The sequence below is a fragment of the Parasteatoda tepidariorum genome, chromosome 9 (genome assembly GCF_982258835.1).
Source record: "Parasteatoda tepidariorum strain Cologne lab strain chromosome 9, Ptep-v5.0, whole genome shotgun sequence".
In the NCBI taxonomy this organism is placed as follows: Eukaryota; Metazoa; Arthropoda; class Arachnida; order Araneae; family Theridiidae; genus Parasteatoda; species Parasteatoda tepidariorum.
The window spans coordinates 14,859,213-14,878,429 of record NC_141763.1 but is presented as its reverse complement, the minus strand read 5'-3'; the positions used below and the strand labels follow the sequence as shown (position 1 = coordinate 14,878,429).

At 31.6% G+C, this 19,217-nt stretch overlaps 1 protein-coding gene across 1 annotated transcript; it reads left to right on the top strand.

The window, feature by feature from the left end:
* Nucleotides 1–250: 250 nt before the first annotated feature.
* LOC107438154 (uncharacterized) lies at nucleotides 251–5,206 on the top strand. The gene has a single exon (XM_087150925.1). It carries the CDS (start codon nucleotides 425–427, stop codon nucleotides 1,601–1,603), a length of 1,179 nt encoding a protein of 392 aa, XP_087007051.1. The 5' UTR covers nucleotides 251–424; the 3' UTR covers nucleotides 1,604–5,206.
* Nucleotides 5,207–19,217: the final 14,011 nt, after the last annotated feature.

Genomic DNA, 19,217 nt, shown 5'->3' with positions numbered 1-19,217 from the left:
TTTATCAGTATTTTATAGTATCTGAGTCTCTTGACATCCAGCAAGGGCATTCCACATTTTTAATCACGGGTAAATATTTCCACCGAACCCGATTCTCGTTCTCATGCGAGCAAATCGCATTCATACCTTTCGTACTGCGATTTACGCACCTTCTTATGTCCGTCTAGAAAAAAGGAAAGCATGATTGGTGGGCTCGTATTTGCGTCGACGGTGATTAGATTTGAGTATTGCAAGGAGAATGGTTCCTAAGCTTAGGGAGAAAGGCCTGAAACCTTGCTTTATGGTTGTCATAACTGTAACGGAATTTGATATGTTGTTTGTTTATTTTCTTTTCGAGTTAAATCGAGCCTTGGACAAGGATAATGAATTTATCTAAATAAAATCGCAATAATTGTTCTAATTTCTTCAGAAATTGTATGAGAAAATGTCAATTTACAAAGAAGAAAGCGAAAATATTATGGTTTGTCCGTTTTTCTTAAAATCAACTTGCCTTGATGGAGAAAATTGTGAATTCGCTCACACTATGACTAAAATCCTCCCTAAAAACGTTGCTTGCGATTTTTATCAAAGAGGAATGTGCAAATATGGAAAAAAATGTTGGTTCTCTCACAATGATGGTAATGAATCAATGAACGAAATAGTTGATCATAAGAGTGAGGTGGTCAACTCTGATGATACAGGCTCTACAAATCTTAAAAAACGATTTAGTTTTATTTTGAAAGATATTCAGGAAAAAAGAAAGTCCAGCATGCGAGATTGCTTCAATGAATTAGAAATCGCCAAATATTTTCCTGAAATTACTAAACTGGGCATTTCTGGTAATGATGGTGCGAAATTACCTATGGACAGATGCATTCATTACGATCTAGGCCAGTGTCCTTTGAGAGATTGGTGCCCTTGCGTGCATGGTAAGTTGTGTGATTTGTGTCAGAAATATTGCCTAGATCCTTGCGATAGAAATCAACAGCTTAAGCACATCGAAGACTGTGAGAAGGAATTAGAAAGGGACATGGAATTATCGTTTGCTATTCAGTGCAGTAAGGATAAAGTGTGTGGCATCTGCTTAGAGGTGATATTGGACAAAGAGAAAATAGCTCATCGGAGATTTGGAATCCTGGAAAAATGCAACCACGTATTCTGTTTGGAATGCATCAGGGAGTGGCGTCGCAGGGGAAGCATTATGGATTCGGTGCATCCTGACGCTGCGGTTGACCAGCAAGTGATGAGAAAGTGTCCTCAGTGCAGGATTCGTTCGGATTTTATAATACCCAGCAATTTTTGGTTTCACACTGAAGAAGAAAAAATAAATTTGATAGAAAAGTATAAATGCAACTTGAAGTCAAAACACTGTAAATATTTCAGTAAAGGCGAAGGTGATTGCCCCTTTGGCAATCGTTGTTTCTATCTACATGCTTTATCTGATGGCACTGTTGTTGAATTACCTGCACCCACGAGACAAAACCGCCGCAGGCAGAATAGGAATAGAGAAGACCAATTGCTGGAGGAGTTGATATTGTGGAACTATTTAGATCAAAATGAAGATGGCTTGCAATTCTATATTGATGACGTTAGCTTTGATGGAAGTGATATTGTTATACTGTAGTAATTTTTTATATGTATAATTCTTTATCCATACGGCTGTTTTAAATAGATTGTCATTGAAGGAACAATTTGAGATTTTTTTATTTTTAATTTCTTAAATTCTTATATGTGATTTCTCATGCCATGCTTATCAATGAGGTTTAAAGTTTTTTGAGGTTTGAGGCACCAGTAATAATTCACAAATGGAAGAAGAAAAAAAGTGTTTTTGAAAACTCTATGCCAGAAAATATAATAATAAACTTGTATTGATTACTTTGGTTAATTTTGTGTAGTAATGGCATAAAATTTCATTACTCTCTTAAATATTTATGGAGACACGGGTGTAGACATTTTATTTTTTTTTCTTTATATGTGTATATATATATATATATACACATATTTATATATATAAGTTCGAAATGTAGAGAAAACATGGAAAAATTACAGAATAATGAAGAAAAAAAAATAATAATAAAAAAATGCAGAAAAAAAGAAAAAGAATTATCTTTTATTTTGCGGATTTTTATTAATTTTTTCGGAATTTTTTTTTTTTTCTTTTTTTTCTGAAATGTTTTATTATTATTTTTCTTTTTCCCTTTTTTCATTGTTCTGGAATTTTTCCATGTTTTCTCTACATTTTGAATTTATTTTATGAGTTCGATTTACTTGCAACTCATACGCAGTAAATAAAACTTATTGTTTTTCTCAATTTTCTTCATTTCTTTTTGTATTTATCTATTATGCTACATATATATTTCAGGGTTGGCAAGGTTTAGGACAGAATGGATTAATCCACGGTTTAAACCGTCTTGTCTTAAACTGTCCAAAACCCTTTTACTCAAATTATGTCACAATTTTATCAGTACGATATTTAAGAGGTAAAATAAACATGGAACTAATAGCATATTGATCATTAAATCTACTAGAGAATATTTGTTTTTAAAAGTATAATGTTTTATTAATATTGTTTGACTCTTCAGTTTAAACATTAAACAAAGGAAGATTAATCAGTAATCAAGTTCAATTGGTGCTCTCCTTCAATAGTACATAACTGAATTTTGACCTTGCCATACGGGTTCAGCTATTAGGGACTAAGTGCTTGTTTAGTCATAAACAGGTTTATTTATCTGTTCAAGAATAATTTTATTTCATTCATGTTCAATTCATTTAGCATAGTGGTGATACATCACCAGTGTCAGTAACTGAAACTGATATTATGCCCTTCAAAACTGTTAATACATTTTTCAGTTATTTTGTATTTTCAATTTAAATCAATATATTTATATATAATTATTTTATTTTTTTTAAATAGATGTCTTTTTTATCATCGTGTGATGCGGGAAATTATAAAATTTTTTAAAAAAAATATTGTGAAAAATAAAAGGTTAATTTTTAGACAAATTTAGTATTTTTTTTTAAAAAAATTATTATTTTTTAATATTGCATTATTTGTCCTTATGCAAAAACATTATTTATCAGTATTAAAAGCATATTTATATTTAAAGTATTAGGTATTCACTTTTTTGTTCAATGAATTGTGGAGCTTCAAAAATTATAAACCTTTTCCTGTTATATTATATTATTTTCTTTTAAATAAGTTAAAGTAAATTGTACGTGTCCTATCTAAAACCAGTTTAGGACGTCCAAAACCCCAACCCTGATAAATATATACATACATACATATAGGATATACTATAACTTAAAAAGTATTCAGTAAAATTGAATGAAACTTTTGTAGCATTTTTTAATTAGTAACAAAATTATTATTCCAAAATTTGAAAACAATTTATGGCAAATTGCACAAGATTTGAAAATTTAAAATAATTCTTTCATCTTTTTGCATGCACAGGAAACATTTACAAACTTTTTCATAATTTTGTTGTGAATCTTGTTTAGTAAATTATGAAAAAGTTTGATTTAAATATATCTTGAAAGTTTCTAGTAATTTTTGTACTTTTTTCTAAAAGAAGGTTTTTTTTCTGCAAATGACATTTTGTACAATTATTATACAAAATTTATTAAAAATTATCCCCTATAAAAGTATGTGTTTTATTTTTTTATACAATCACATTATGGCGTTTGTGATTGTCGATTATAGTAAGATATTTGTCATTTATAGTAAGGTTCGCTATTAGTAATTAAGGTTCAATATTAGGTATCATTATAGTAAGGTTATTATTATTTATTATTAAATTTTATCTTATGATCCAAAATGAAATTTGTAAAATACCTTTTACCATTCAGAGTTTTCTTTCATATCTACAAAAACTACTTAGAAAATTACTTGAAACGTTTTAAATTTTAAACGTTTTAAATTTTTAAACAAGACTTATGTCATTAGTTACCAAATATGATTCTCCAAGAATGCAGAAATGCCAATCGCTCAAATAAGGCTCTGGAGAAATTCAGGCAGCCTTTTTGGGGAATTTTAATTCGGGGTCGGGAGTCTAATTTTAGAGAAAATGGTGGAAAGTTTTTATTGTTAAAAAAAATGTGTCATTTCACAAAATTTTCCCTTTGATAAAATGACTGAAATAAAACCATATTTTTAGCATATTATAACTTAGAAATTAGCGCTGATTTGAGTAGTTACTTCTTGAGGTACTTGATTTGTTCCGATTTCATTGCAAGTCCATGTGGAGTTTCAACCTATGGCAGGTATTTCTATGAGCCTGGAAAGTCATGAGAAATCATGGAGTCATGAATTTCGGTACTGAACAAAATTTGTCATGAAATGTCATGATTTGAACTATTTTTTAAAAAAAAAAATCATGGATTTAGAATTTCATGGTTTTCGAATATCTGAATTTGTAACAAAATCCCCACTCAGAGTCATATTTTATTAAAATGTAAAATGTTTTTATCATGTTCTTAAAAAATTATGGTGTTCTTTCAAAAATCCATATGGTGATTTTTTTCTCATATTTTTTTTTAAACATAATTTCTTTCATCCTCATATTTCTTATACGTTATTATTACAATATGCAGAATTGAAACAGCGCATTTGAGTCTTCACTTTTTGATACGATGGTTTCATTGTTTTTCGCAAATTTTTTTAGCAGTTTTTTCAATTGACTTTTTTTTCTTTCAAAAGTTTTTATCCTTTTTTTAAATATTATCATATTATTTATTACAATTCACTGTCTAAAATGCACTTATGAGTAATCACATTTGTTTCATGTGATTTTCGTAAATCTTGTTTTGGCATCGATCTCTTTCTCGGTATCTTCTATTCTCGTAATTTCACAATTTTAAAGTCCTGTTCATTTTTTTTTTAAAGAAGCAAAAATGATATCTTTTATATGTTGATAGGAGAGAAAAATTATTAGTTACTAAGTATTTTTTTCTTTCTCTCTTTAAATTTTATGAATGGTATTTTTGTGCTTAAAAAGGATTGTTACTATATTTTAATGTTTTCATCTGTATATAAGCATATAAAACATCTTAGAAAATTGATAGCATGCATAGGTAGAAAGAAAGGTTGTAATTTATGGATGATAAATAAGAATCATTTTTAGCAACTTAAGAATGTTTCTGTGCTTTATTCTTTATCCAATACAAATTAGAATAAGTAACGTTGTAATTTATAGATGATGAATAAGAATAATTTTTAACAACTTGAGAATGTTTCTGTGTTTTATTTTTTATCCAATACAAATTAGAATAAGTAGCACTGTAATTTATAGATGATAAATAAGAATCATTTTAAACAACTTAAGAATGTTTCTGTGCTTTATTCTTTATCCAATACAAATTAGAATAAGTAACGTTGTAATTTATAGATGATGAATAAGAATAATTTTTAACAACTTGAGAATGTTTCTGTGTTTTATTTTTTATCCAATACAAATAAGAATAAGTAACGTTGTAATTTATAGATGATAAATAAGAATCATTTTAAGCAACTTGAGAATGTTTCTGTGCTTTATTTTTTATCCAATACAAGTTAGACTATTTGATTTCCTAAGACTTAAGGTAAGGAGGCTGAAAAAGTATCATTATCATAATAGTCGACCAGATAGCTCTATGTGTACCTATGCGTTCCTCTGAAGTTTTCTCCATAACCACTTCCGATTTATCTTTGATCTCCAATTCTTTTCATTAATTGCAAGAAAACAGACTCCACCAAATCAGCCCATCTCAACAGCGGCCTTCCCCGCTTTCTTGTTCCAGTGGGTCTAAAAAGCAATAACTTTTTTATTGTATTTTCATCACTCATTCGAATCACATGGGCTACCGAATTCGTTCTATTTATTTTTAATATTATTACTAATATTATCAGGTTTATAAATCTTGTTCAGTTCAAAGTTAAATCTCCTTTTCCAGTCCTGTTTTCATTTACACCACCAAGTGTACTCTGCAAAATCAATGAAAAAGTGTAACATCATTTAAATATTAAAGTGTACGTTTTAAAAAAATATTTTAATGCGTTTTAAAATTTTTTTTTAATTCTTTCAAAAAGTGTAGCATCATTTAAATATTAAAGTGTACATTTTAAAAGTTGATTTTAACATATTTTTTAAAATCCTATCAACTTCTTGTATTAAAAGTAGAAACATTTCTGTTATGGTAGACATCACGCAAATAACTTCATTTGTCGTTTTGCTTGAATTCCATAACTGTTCTTTGCATGATGATGGAAATTTCTGTTATAATATTTAGCGAACAAAAAATTTTAATCAAAATAGGTGTACTTTAAATTGGTTGTTGCTGGCAATTTTTGTCACGACTGTTGCGTAATAAGGAAATCCATCAAGAAATTTAAATAAATAAAATGTCTCAATCATTATAGCGGGTTTCAACTTGTCATTCCACTGTTTGTTGTAGTTGGAAGAAATGGGCTGCGATTTCTTGAAAAAAAAATTTTATAACTAATCTGAGATTTTTTTTCTTTGTTGCTAAAAGAAGCGATAATGAGTGGAAAAAAGGTTTGTGTTTCTGTTATTTTCTGTGCAATTTATATCAAATACCCCAAACATAGCTGCCAACTCTACTGGATTTTCCAGTAGACTGTTGGATTTTCTGATTTTTGTCCATTTTAGAAAATTTCCTGAAATTGAGTAAGTTTTTTAAAAAATCCCCATTGAAGTAGAATTTTTGTGCAGATTATTGCTTGCTTGAATATTTAAATAAGTGTCACTAATACATAAGGAAGCGAGCCTCACTTAGGAAATTCAGTTAACTATCGTTGATGAATAAATTACTATTACTGTTCAAAAATATGAGTATATATAATACACAACATTTAATGTGAAATCATAACTGGAAAATATTGCAGTCTTTCTATTTTGATGACTATAAAAATCCATTTGTGCAAAATATTTGGTATATTTTGCAACAATTAGCATGAAATGTATGTTATTTCATAAAATCTGAGGGGAATTATATTATCGACTATGTCAACCTTCATCTATTAAAAGGTACCTCGTGATAGAATCAAGTTAACATGTCTTATATACTAGTGAATTGGTATTTAATATTTATAGTGGCAGTTACGCCACATTACTCCCCTTCCAGAATTTTATCTGTGATAGAATTCGATGAACAATTAACACTAGTTGATTAATGCTGTTTTTTTTATTAACTTCAATTTTTGCTCATAATATTTTATTTTTATCTTCCAAGCATTTCGCTCGTTATTTTTTTTTATAGCTTTTCGCTATTTTTTCCATCATTTTTTTTTTATAGCTTTTCGCTATTATTATTTTTTTTCTAGCATTTCGCTCATTATTATTTATTAACCTGGAGACTTTATTTATTTCACCTGATTTTTTTTTTTATATTTACTTTTTTTTGTTTTTTTGAGCAGTATATTTTTTTTAAGCAAATCAACTGTTTAATGTGGATTCATCCATCAATATTGGCAATTTCTTATCACGTCCGCAGGTCACCAATGAGGGGAATTATATTATCGACTATGTCAACCTTCATCTAACAAAAGGTACCTCGTGATAGAATCAAGTTAACATGTATTATATACTAGTGAATTGGTATTTAATATTTATAGTGGTAGTTACGCCACAAATCTACTGGATTAGTTTCTATCCATGTTTGCAGCTATCCCCGGATAATTTTCCCGAAACCATGTAGTCCCGCATTGGACTGATCGTTAAGATACGGTTCCCAGCAGATCACCAAAGTCAAGCATCACTGGCTGCGGGTGGGTGACCACTTGGATCAGTCTGCGTAGGGATCGAGGGTGTGCGATATTAGTTCTCGTTCTACCGTAAAGTGCTCGACTTCGCGTGCAGGTCGTCGGGCTACCAGGGACCGATCAAGACAAATTCAGGGCCAAGGCCCACCAAATTTTCCGGACCCCTTACAAAATATTTTGAAATTAAATTACTGAAGAGTAGTCTTAACAATGGAAAAAAATCTATTGAACTGCATGATTCAAGAGAACTATTCTAAGAAATATTGAAATCAGTGATTTTTGCTAAAAACCGCTGATTAGCGGAATTATTTTTTTATTTAATACATAAAACAACACAAAGCTAGCCCACCTTTTATTAACGTTTTACCAATTTTTGAGGCCCTTCAGAAATTGTGGGGCCTAGGCGATAATGAGGGTCTGCGGGCCACCGAAGCGGGGGTGCCATCCCTTCTGCAGAGGATCAAAATTGTGATGGCGGATCATCCTCAGGGATGTTTCCCAGACCATCGCCAATGGCCCATTGTGCACCTCTAGTGCGACGTAAATGAACTACAACAACAAATACAAATATGTATAAAATTATAAAAGGCGATGATAGTTTTATTACCTTTTATGACATGATAAAAGGTGATGAAAATTTGTTTAATCATTTTTAACTACCTTTAAGAAAATATTTATTTTGTATTAGTTTTTCTCTGCATTAGAATTTTTTTTTAGGAACTGTGTTAACAATGTGTTTTAATTTAAAAAGTTATGAATTAAGCTAATTGAAATGTTATCAAATTACCGATGAATGTAAACAGTAAATTTTACGTATAAAAAAATTCCATCTGATTCCAGGTACTGGCATGACCGAGATTCGAACTCAGGGCTGCAATTTAAGAACGTTAATTGGACTTAAATCGTTGCGATGTCAGAGACTGAGTTAAATTTTCTGTCGATATTTGGCTCATGAAAATCAATTTTCTTGTAAACCCAAATTCAACTTCTTTACAATTGTCAGTGAGGAATAATGGTATAAAGTTATCAGCAGTTTTTAATATTATATTTTATTCCCAAATTGTCTTCAAAATTTTCTTGTGAGAATATGTGTGCGACTTAACATTGTAGCAGGAAAAGGAAAAAAGAGGATAATTTTATTTCGGGAAGATACAATAGAGCAATCGACAGCTGTATGTTCCGTCAGTTAAACTGACTTTCAAAGTCTTGAAGTTATATCGATTTCCCACACACAGATGTTTCATGTTAAAGCATTGTACATAAATATCACATGATATTAAGTAAACAGGTGCAACGCCTACTGACTGGCATTTAATATCAAAATTGATGATCTCACCAGTCATATGATTTAAGCACAAACCTTTTTTATTTTTTACTTCTGATCTTAAATAGTACACCTGTCAGAATGAATAGAGCGAAAATGAAATTAATTGACTCAGAACTATTCGCAAATTGCTTTGGCATTTAAATAGCAAATAGTTCAGAAATGTCAATTAAAAGTGAACCATGTGATCAAGGCAGGGATAGCCTGGTTAGTAGGGCACTGGGCCCATGTCTAAGAGTACGAGAGTTCGATCCCAGGCTCCCCGTGTTGTAAATGGTGACTGATGCGCGTTAAATCTGTCTAGTCTCAAAGTCCTCCATGTTCCCATAACAAATCAATACCTCTGGGGGTACTGATCTAGGAGTTTCCTTGTCTTCTGGATTGGGTTGAAAATTGCAAGGCTACGTAGTTGAACATTAGTAGTCGTAAACTCAAAATTGGGTCGGCTGTTCAACGACGGTTATTTAAAAAAAAAAAAAACATGTGATCAGCGGCAGTCAATTAAAATACGAAAGCACCACAAAGGTCGTAAATTAAGAGTGTCGATCTTTATATTAGTATCCAGGGCTTTAATTTATATAAACAAGATTATATAAATCAAGATTGTGAGTCGAGATGGCTCAGGTGATAGAGCGTTCGCCTTCCAATGAGGTGAACCGGGGTCGAATCCCAATTATGGCTGGTCGATACGAATTCCGCATCCGGCGTGCACCGACCACAGTGGTGACGTGAAATATCCTCAGTGGTAGACAGATCATGGGTGATCAGTCCCCTTGCGGTCAGGCTAACCGTCAGAGGTTCTCCTGGTTTTCCTCTCCATGTAACGAAAATGCGGGTGAGTTCCATCGAGAAGAGACCTACACGAGGGCAAATGCCTCCCCTTACTTGATCCTTGAGTTCCCTTGTCTTCTGGATTGGGTTCAAAATGACAAGGCTGCGATGTTGAACATTAGTAGTCGAAAACCCTAAAAATTGGGTCGGTTGTTCAACGACTGTTATAAAATATAAGGCTAGATTAAAATACACAAATTTCGATCAAGTAAAAGAATAATTTATTCTTAGAATCATAGTATTTTGTGACTTATTCGTAAGTGAGACAATCTATAAGGGGTGTACTGCGGAGAACTGACTGATTTCAAAATAAAAATTCTCCGAAAAGAATTGCTTGAGGAATAAAACAAACGGTATGTTTATTGTGAAAGCCTTTAAAATGTTTGTGTAGAAATTTTGGAAATCGGTTACAAAAGTTGCCAACAGGTGGCTATAACCTAAGGTTGCTACCATGCACTTAACCTATTCAAAACCGTGTGTTGCCGTTTCCAAGAATTTAATATCATTTTCTTACTATCTTTTTTTCTTTCTGTCTTCATTAATTTGCTTTCGTGTGTCTGTAAGGACCACTGAACCACTTGCATTGAGCATTTGACCACTTTCTGATTAGCTAGAGCATGGAAAGTTTTGATCGGCTAAAGAAATTTATTTTTAATTAAAATTCTGACAATTTGTTAAAAGTACAAATTACACAGAACGGTTTCCTAAGTGACGAAGACATAATTTATCATCAATCAAAACTTTCGAGAACTTCCCAACAAAACCAACAGACACAGAACCAAACAGAATAAAATAAAGTTTAAAAAATCAAATCGATAGAAGGAATTTATGGTTAATTAAAATTCCGACAACTTTATAAAAATGCAAATTACAACCGTTTCCCAAATGTTGCAGCGCTATTTTATTTCCCACTTATCATCAATCGAAAATTTCGAGCACTCGCCTACTTTGAATCAACAAGCACAGAACTAAATAAAATAAAATAATAAATAAACTTTAAAAAAATTAACAATTAAATCTGTAAATGGAATTTATTTTTAATTAAAATTCCGACAACTTTATAAAAATGCAAATTACAACCGTTTCCCAAATGTTGCAGCGCTATTTTATTTTCCTCTTATCATCAATCGAAAATTTTGATTGATGATAAGATTAAGTAATTCCTCTTATCATCAATCGAAAATTCGCCTCCTTTAAATCAACAAGCGCAGAACTAAATAAAATAAAATAATAAATAAACTTTAAAAAAATTAACAATTAAATCTCTAAAAGAAATGTATTTTTTATTATAATTCCGACAACTTTATAAAAATGCAAATTTCAACTTTTTCTTATATGTTGCAGCGCTATTTTATATCTCATTTATCATCAATCGAAAATTTCGGGTACTTTCCTTCATAAATCAATAGGCACAGAATTAATGGAATAAAATAATAAATAAAACTTAAAAAAAAAAAAAATCGGTAAAGAGAATTTATTGTTAATTAAAATTCCGACAACTTTATAAAAATGCAAATTACAACTGTTTCTCAAATGTTGCAGCTATATTTAATTCCCATTATTATATCCTATCAATTCCCATTTATCATTTATCCGATCTAATGCGTTTTTTAACGGACATAAGTAAATATATATTTTTATCAGTTATGTAACGAAAAACGTAGGATACATCGCTTTCTTATACGATGCGCTTTTATCTTTTTTGTTATAGGCTTGAATTTTTGACTAAAACTATTTGCATACTCTTATTCGACTACTTTTTATTTTATTTTAAACTGCTGACGATAAAGCAGTTTGTTAACAGATTATTTTACAGTAGCGGGCCTGCCAGAATTTTAAATCTCAATTCAATTGAATTGAGATAAAATGTTTAGAGAATTTTAACTAAATTTTCATATTTGAGTTTCCATTTTGTCGGAAAACCAATTTTTTCCCATTCAGTTATGATTTAGTATATATTTTTACTTACTTTTGTACGTATTTCTTTCTTTTTTTTTCTTTTTTTTTTGTCTTAAATATAGCCAATGGTGCCGGCAGCGGGGTGCCTGGCTTTTTTCTTTTTAAAAAAAACAAAGAGATACAGAAAAAAAAATTGTTATAAAAATTTTTTATAAAAAATATTTTTACTCAAAAACAAATAATTAAGTAATTATTGATACATAACAATTAAATTTTTTTTAAATCAAACAAGAATTGTAATCGTCTTGTTTGCTGTCCAAATCAGTTTATAACTTTTTCAATAAATTCTGAGTCATCTTTGATTCTTATCTTATGCACACTGAGCATTCACAAACTTGGCAGATATCTAAGCTATATTTTTAAATATCATTTAATAAAATATAAATAATATTATATTTTCTATTAGTTATTTAGTTTAATAAAGGTGTATAACAAAAGCTGACTTCTCACAACTGTAAAACTTCATCAACACAATAAATACCAATGTTAAGCGTGCACAAATACGTTAGTATACGAAACTACTGTTTGTAGTTATTTGTGTTTCAAAGTCAGTAGCTATACCAGCGCCATCAATACAGTTTATCGTGACAAAATTTGCAAGTACAAGAAATTCGTACTTTTTTTTAAATATCTTGTTAACAATGAAGAAATGTATCTTGAAAAAAATAAGAGAGGAAAGTATATGTAATTACAAAACAAAATGTAATAACACATTTTTTTTAGGAGGGGGTTGTTAGAGGGTTGCACCCCCTTTTATATTATTCTGCCGGAGCCCTTGAATATAGTATATATTTTAGCTTCTTTTTCTTCGAATGTCTAAACCATTTTATTCGAGCGGGGGAAAAATTCTAATCCTACTAATACAATCGTCGACTTTAAGGAATATTTAATGAAGGTCTGGCGGAATACAAAATAAGAAAAACTTTTTTCGTGATGAGGAGACGAATTTGACACGCCCTCCGAACAATGTGAGAATTTTGTACTTAAGGGCCCTTTCCGGATATTGATGGCCAGATTATGGAAATAAAAAGCAATAACGTGTCACGTGATGTCTCCTAACATCTAACTATGCACATCTCATATTTCCTTTTTGTTTCATTTAGAATCTTTGTTCATAGGTTGTTAAGAGATGCAAGGAATTGATCGAACGAGTAGACAAAAGAAGAAAAAAAAAGGTAATTTATAAAGATTTGGCCCGTCACTTGAAAATATCTAAGAAAACTGGATAAGGTGAATGAAACAAATGCATTACATGTCCCATTATTAAAATAAGCATTTGTGTGGCAATCTGTTTCAAGATATATACAGGAGGTCAGAAGTTCATGAAAATTGGGCAGTTGTAATATGAAATAATGAGAATTTCATCTCGCTAAAATAAGTTCCAAAAACCACTCATGGATAGTGAGCATCAGCCGTCACTAACCCACAGCTTGGCCTCGCAGATCCCCAGACCTAAGCCCTTGCGATGCGACTTTTGGTTGCCGGGATACTTCAAAAACTTATAAATGGTTTTTTAAGATGACATGATGAAACAAATTTGTTAAATTGCATAAAAATCGTCTAAAATGTTCGATTTATTTACTGAATAAAAAATTAGCTTTTCAAAAAAAGTTAAAAAAAAAAGAGTAGTCCTCGTAGTAGTCCCGAGTTGACTTTTATAAGGAAAACTATCATCTAATATCTTATTATTTTGACAAAATAAATAAAATGCAACTGATTATTTAACACACATCTGATAAGTATGATGTAATGAAAGTAAAAAATTCAATGATAAGAAAAATATTAAAATTTTTTTTTTTTTAAATTTATTCAGTCATTCCAAACGTAGTGTGTTAATAAATAAATCTCGTGGTTGCGATAACAATTCGTAAGTTATACGAAATAGATGAATGAGACATTTCGCTAATATATAAAATCAAATAATATTATGGATATTATAACCATTATATGAAGAAGATATATCATGAATAAATATACACTTAGTTTCACAGTATTGGTATTTAAACTACTTAGTATTGGTGTAGTTTTAATAATCAACAAATATATTAATATAATACCAATATTAGTATGTTTGGCATTTATTGCATAACTTTTCAACATTTGAATGTTGCACGAAATGCATTTATCACTGGCGGTAAACTAAAACTGAATTCTATTTGCTCTTAAAGCCGAAACTTTAAGAGCGAATAGAATTTTTATAACGACTTTGAAACATGGAAATTTATCTATCTGACCTTTAATTTACTGTTTAAAATATTTATAAGTAGTAGTGAGGGACAGGATAGCCTGGTCGGTAGGGCGCTGGGCCCACATCCAAGAGGTCGTGGGTTCGATCCTCGCCAGCCGAAGACTCCCCGTGTAGCAAATGGTGACTGATGCACGTTAAATCTGTCGAGTCTCAAAGTCCTCCAAGTTCCCACAACAAATCAATACCTCTGGGGGTACTGATCCAGGAGTTTCCTTGTCTTCTGGATTGGTTCAAAATTACAAGGCTACGGAGTTGAACGTAAGTAGTCGTAAACCCATGAAATTGGGTCGGCTGTTCAACGACGGTTATAAAATAAAATAAAAGTAGTAGTGTGAAAAAAATATCTTTTTAATTCTAATTTATTAAAATATTAATACCTTATTATTTTTTTTAATAAATTAGAATTAGAAAGAACTTTTTTTTAATAAAGAAAATATAAATATTAAATACCTTATATTCGTTCTCTAATTCAGGTGAAAATTACGATCTGTGGATGAATGAATGGATGTATGAATGGGTCCTCCCTATAAACGGGCATGACGTATGGGTGTGGAAGAAGTCGAATTCTTGGCTACAGATGGCGCTACTCAGAAACCAGAGCAATCGCACCCCTCTACCTTAACAGGCATACGAAACGACAACCTTATCTTCGCTACCGCTATTAAAATAGTTTTTGAAACTACGGATAACCTGTTGTAGAACTTTTTTAAAAAAAAAACTGAACCAATTACCATAACACCAGTAGTAGAAATTACCAAAATTAATTTACCGTCATCTATGTTAGGCGATTTTCAGTGTTTTCCTGAAAGAATTTTCCATTAACTTTGCTTTTTAGCACTTATCTTATTTTTTTTTTTTTTTTCAATTTATGCATATTGGAGTTGTGGTGGCTTAGGGCAGTGTTTCCCAAACTTATGACTTTCGTGCAACCATTTCTAAATTTTTCGTAACGCTGTGTATCACTAAAAAAATTAATGTATTTTTTTACTGTAAAAAAAATTGCTCATAAGGTTAAAAATCACAACTAACGGTTGATGCCACTCATTGTTAACTGTTAACTCTGCAAAAAATAACCAATAGAAAAATACTCAATCGTAAATTTTCATGGCTAGTTTTGTTTTTAAATGAAAATTTTTGAAATTTTCGTTTGTTGCAAGATATTTCGCATAAGAACGCGTACCCCCGCTAAACTGTTCCCGTGCCCCTGTGGGTACGCGTACCACACCTTGGGAAACACTGGCTCAGGGGATAGAGCGTTTGCCTTCCAATGCGGTAAACCGGGTTGGAATCCCAGCGATGGCTGATCGATACGAATTCCGCACACGGTTCGCACCGACCACTATGCTGACGTAAAATATCCTCAGTGGTAGACTGATCATGGGTTAGAGTCTCCATGCCGCCAGACTAACCGTGGAAGGTTTAGTGGTTTTCCTTTCCATGTAGGGCAAATGTTAGTTAATTCCATCAAAAATTTTCCGCGAAGGCAAGATTTTTCCCACTACTTTATCCAGGAATTTCCTTGTTTTCCGGATTAGGTTCAAAATTACAAGGTTACGAAGTTCAACATTAATAGTCGTAAACCCAAAATATTGTGTCAACTGTTCAACGATGGTAATAAAATTAAGGAAATTCATAAACTTGATCAAGTCTAGTGAAGGATTTCTCATTATATTTATTATTATTATTATTATTATTATTTTCCGAAATAATAATAACAATAATATTTATTATTATTATTGTTATTATTATTTCAGAAATCGACCCTAGTTGGAGATGGCAGTGGCTTAATGGGCCCTGGTGGCTCTGGGGATAGAGCGCTGGGTGAGGTAACCCGGGTTTGAGTGTCATTGTTGGCTGCTTGATTCGAATTCCTCACCCGGCCAGGGGCAGATCCAGAAATTTTTCCTGGGGGGGTCATAGACACAGATCTCCCCCCCACACACAATAAATTTTTCTTTTATAAAAATTTTTTTTTTAATATTTTTTTTGAAAAAAAAAAAAAAAACTAGGTTTTTAGTGCTAGTCTTCTCATTTATGTTTTCATAATGAACAATGCATAAATGATTCAAGTATTCAAAATCTTTAAATAATAAATGTAATGCGTTTTCTTTAGAAGCTTTGGCAAATCTGTCAATGATTTTTTCAACATCCAAATCAATTTCTCGATGAATGTTTAATAATGCGAGTCCATTTAATCGCTCTTGATTTTGAGTTGCTCTTAAGCCAAGTTTTGAGACGTCGAAGAGTTGAAAAGGAACGTTCTGCTGTTGCTGCACTAACTGGCAGAATTATTAAAATTCTCAACAACGTATGACGAATTTCGTTTTAATCCTATGCATTATGATTCTTGTAACAGTGAAGAACATAATTAGATGGGGAAAAAAAATCGATTTTTCCAACAGGTGTATATGCCCCCTTAAATAATTTTTAAAATATTTTATTTCTTTGGTAAACTATTAAAAAAAATTTATTATTATTCTTTTTTTCAATTTGGGGGGATCCCCCTGCTGGATCCGCTATTGCACCCGGCTCGCACCGACCACAGTGCTGACGTAAAATATCCTCAGTGGCAGGGGTAAGGGCGGATCATGGGTTAGAGTCCCCATGCCGTCAGGCTAACCGTGGGAGGTTTTCGTGGTTTTTCTTTCCATGTAGCGCAAATGCTGGTTAATTCCATCAAAAAGTCCTCTGCGAAGGCAAAATTTTTCCCAATACTTGATTCAGGAGTTTCCTTGTCTTCTGGATTGGGTTCAAAATTACAAGGTTACGGAGTTGAACATTAACAGTCGTGAACCCAAAATAGAGTGGACTGTTCAACGACGGTTATAAAATAAAAATTAATGCAGATTACTATTAATTAAGCATCATTGTCTTCAATAATAGTATTGTAAATTTTTTACTGTTCCTCTAAACGAATAAGAACCTTTATTATATTAATTTTTTCTTTTAGTACATAGCTTATTTCTTTTATTTCAATATGCATATATTACCTAAATTAATTGAGAATCATTGAAGTAAATAAAAGTATGGCGAATTATTTCGTTTCTCTTAAGCTAATAGTACCACTTTCCATTAATTTTGCATTTGCCTTTGAATGCATTACTATAATTTTTATTCCATTTCAATTAGCGTTAATTGTAAATTGTTCACATTTACAGAAACTCATTGTAGTGTGCGGACATCTTCGCCAGAGGGCGCTTCGCACACTCACCTCCGAAAAAGTAATTAATCAGAAAGAGAGAGAAGCATTCTGGGGACTGACTTGCGAAGTCAGACAAGATCATGTCACTAATTTACCTTTTCTTTTTATATTATTTTTACATATGTTAATAATAAACAGTGTTGTCTATATAAGTGATAGTTATTTATGAGAACCAACCACATAATATTCGTGAAGGAATATTACATTGGCGCAGTAGGCGCCAGGATACGAACTGAATCACGTGAGTAACTTTTCTTCATATTTTTATGGAAAATGGCTTTCCTAGCGAAAGGTAGGAAAGAGGATTTGCAGTTTATTGCTGCTGAATTGGGTGTTGAGAACACCCAAGATTTAAAACTTTATGAGTTAAAAACAGCGATTGTTCAGAACACTAATTACGAAGAACAGTTTGTTAGAGAAATGTTATCTTCAATAATGGATAGACGAAAAGAAGAAAATGAAGAAATGAAACGAAAAGAAAATATGGAGTTAGAATTGCGAAAAGCTACTTTAGAATCAGAAAAGGCGAAGCTCGATTTGGAATCCCAGTTAGAACGCGAGAAAATAATTTTAGAGAAAACAAAACTTGAGAAAGAATCACTTTTGGAATTAGAGCGTATTAATTTAGAGAAAGTTAAATTAGAGAGTACGCTTAAGAACCCAAATAGTGTAATGATCTCCGAAAATATAAATATAAATTCAGTCGAGAATTTCATACATAGCGTTCGCACTTTAACTCTGCCGATTCCTAAGAGAACAGAAGGGTGGAATTTATTTTTTTCATCCCTAGAGAGAGCTTTTAATACAAAAAAGGTACCCGAAGAATTAAAGGGAGAAATTTTGTTAAATTTAATGGGGGAGAAAGCTGCCAATATTTTGATTTACATTAAGGATGAGGATATAAAAGATTATCAAAAAATAAAAGACACTATTCTTAGAGAATTTGAACCAACGCCGGGAGCATGTTTGCTAAATTTTCAGAGAGCAAAACGTTTACCGAATGAAACCCATGTCCAATTTGCGTCACGTTTGGCTACCGGTTTTGAGCAGTATTGTAAATTGCGAAACGTTTCTGATTTCGAAACATTAAAAGAACTAATAGTTAGTGACAAATTATATCAATCACTCGATCAGGAAACCGCGACGCACATAAACATAAAACAGGAAAGAAATTGGTTTAAGCCTTTGATTTTGGGTAAGGAGTGCGATTTATATTTTACATCAAAAAATAAATCTTTTTACGAAGTGCATTCACCTAACGCTAGATTTATCACAAACGAATATAATTCGCGAGACGAAAGGAAATATATTCCTCCTCAAAAGCGGAGAGAGGAATTGAAATTAAAAGAAAATAAAATAAACAAAAAACTAGAATGCTACATATGCGGAGATAACCATTTAGCAAAACATTGTGGGAATAAATTTTCAAAAGTGAAAGTAAAAGAAAATGCTGTCATTGCAAAAATCTCCTCCGAACATTTTTATCCATCTGTTGACCTTCACCCTTTGAAGTATGTATCAGTGTATGTGGGAGGGGGGAAGAAATTGAAATGTGTAATAGATTCTGGAACTCAAATTTTTGTTTGTAATTCGAATTTGATTCCTGGCGCCGCTGATGAGGAATATGGAAAGATTATTTTGAGTTCGGCGTTCGGTGAGCATGTTGAGGCTAAGTTAATAAAAACAAGGGTCTCATTGAATAGAGATTCGGCATTAAATTATCCCGTAGAATGCATAATTGCACTGACAGATAAATTAAATGTAGATGCGTTGATACCACCGTTTTTGTATGAGAAACTGATTTCGTCAGACTTGGAGAGTTCTTGCGAGGGGGAAAGCAGTGAAAATCGGTGCGTATTGCAAAAAGAATCAGCACATGTGTTAGTACAACAAATTAATGAAAAGGATATTTTGTCAG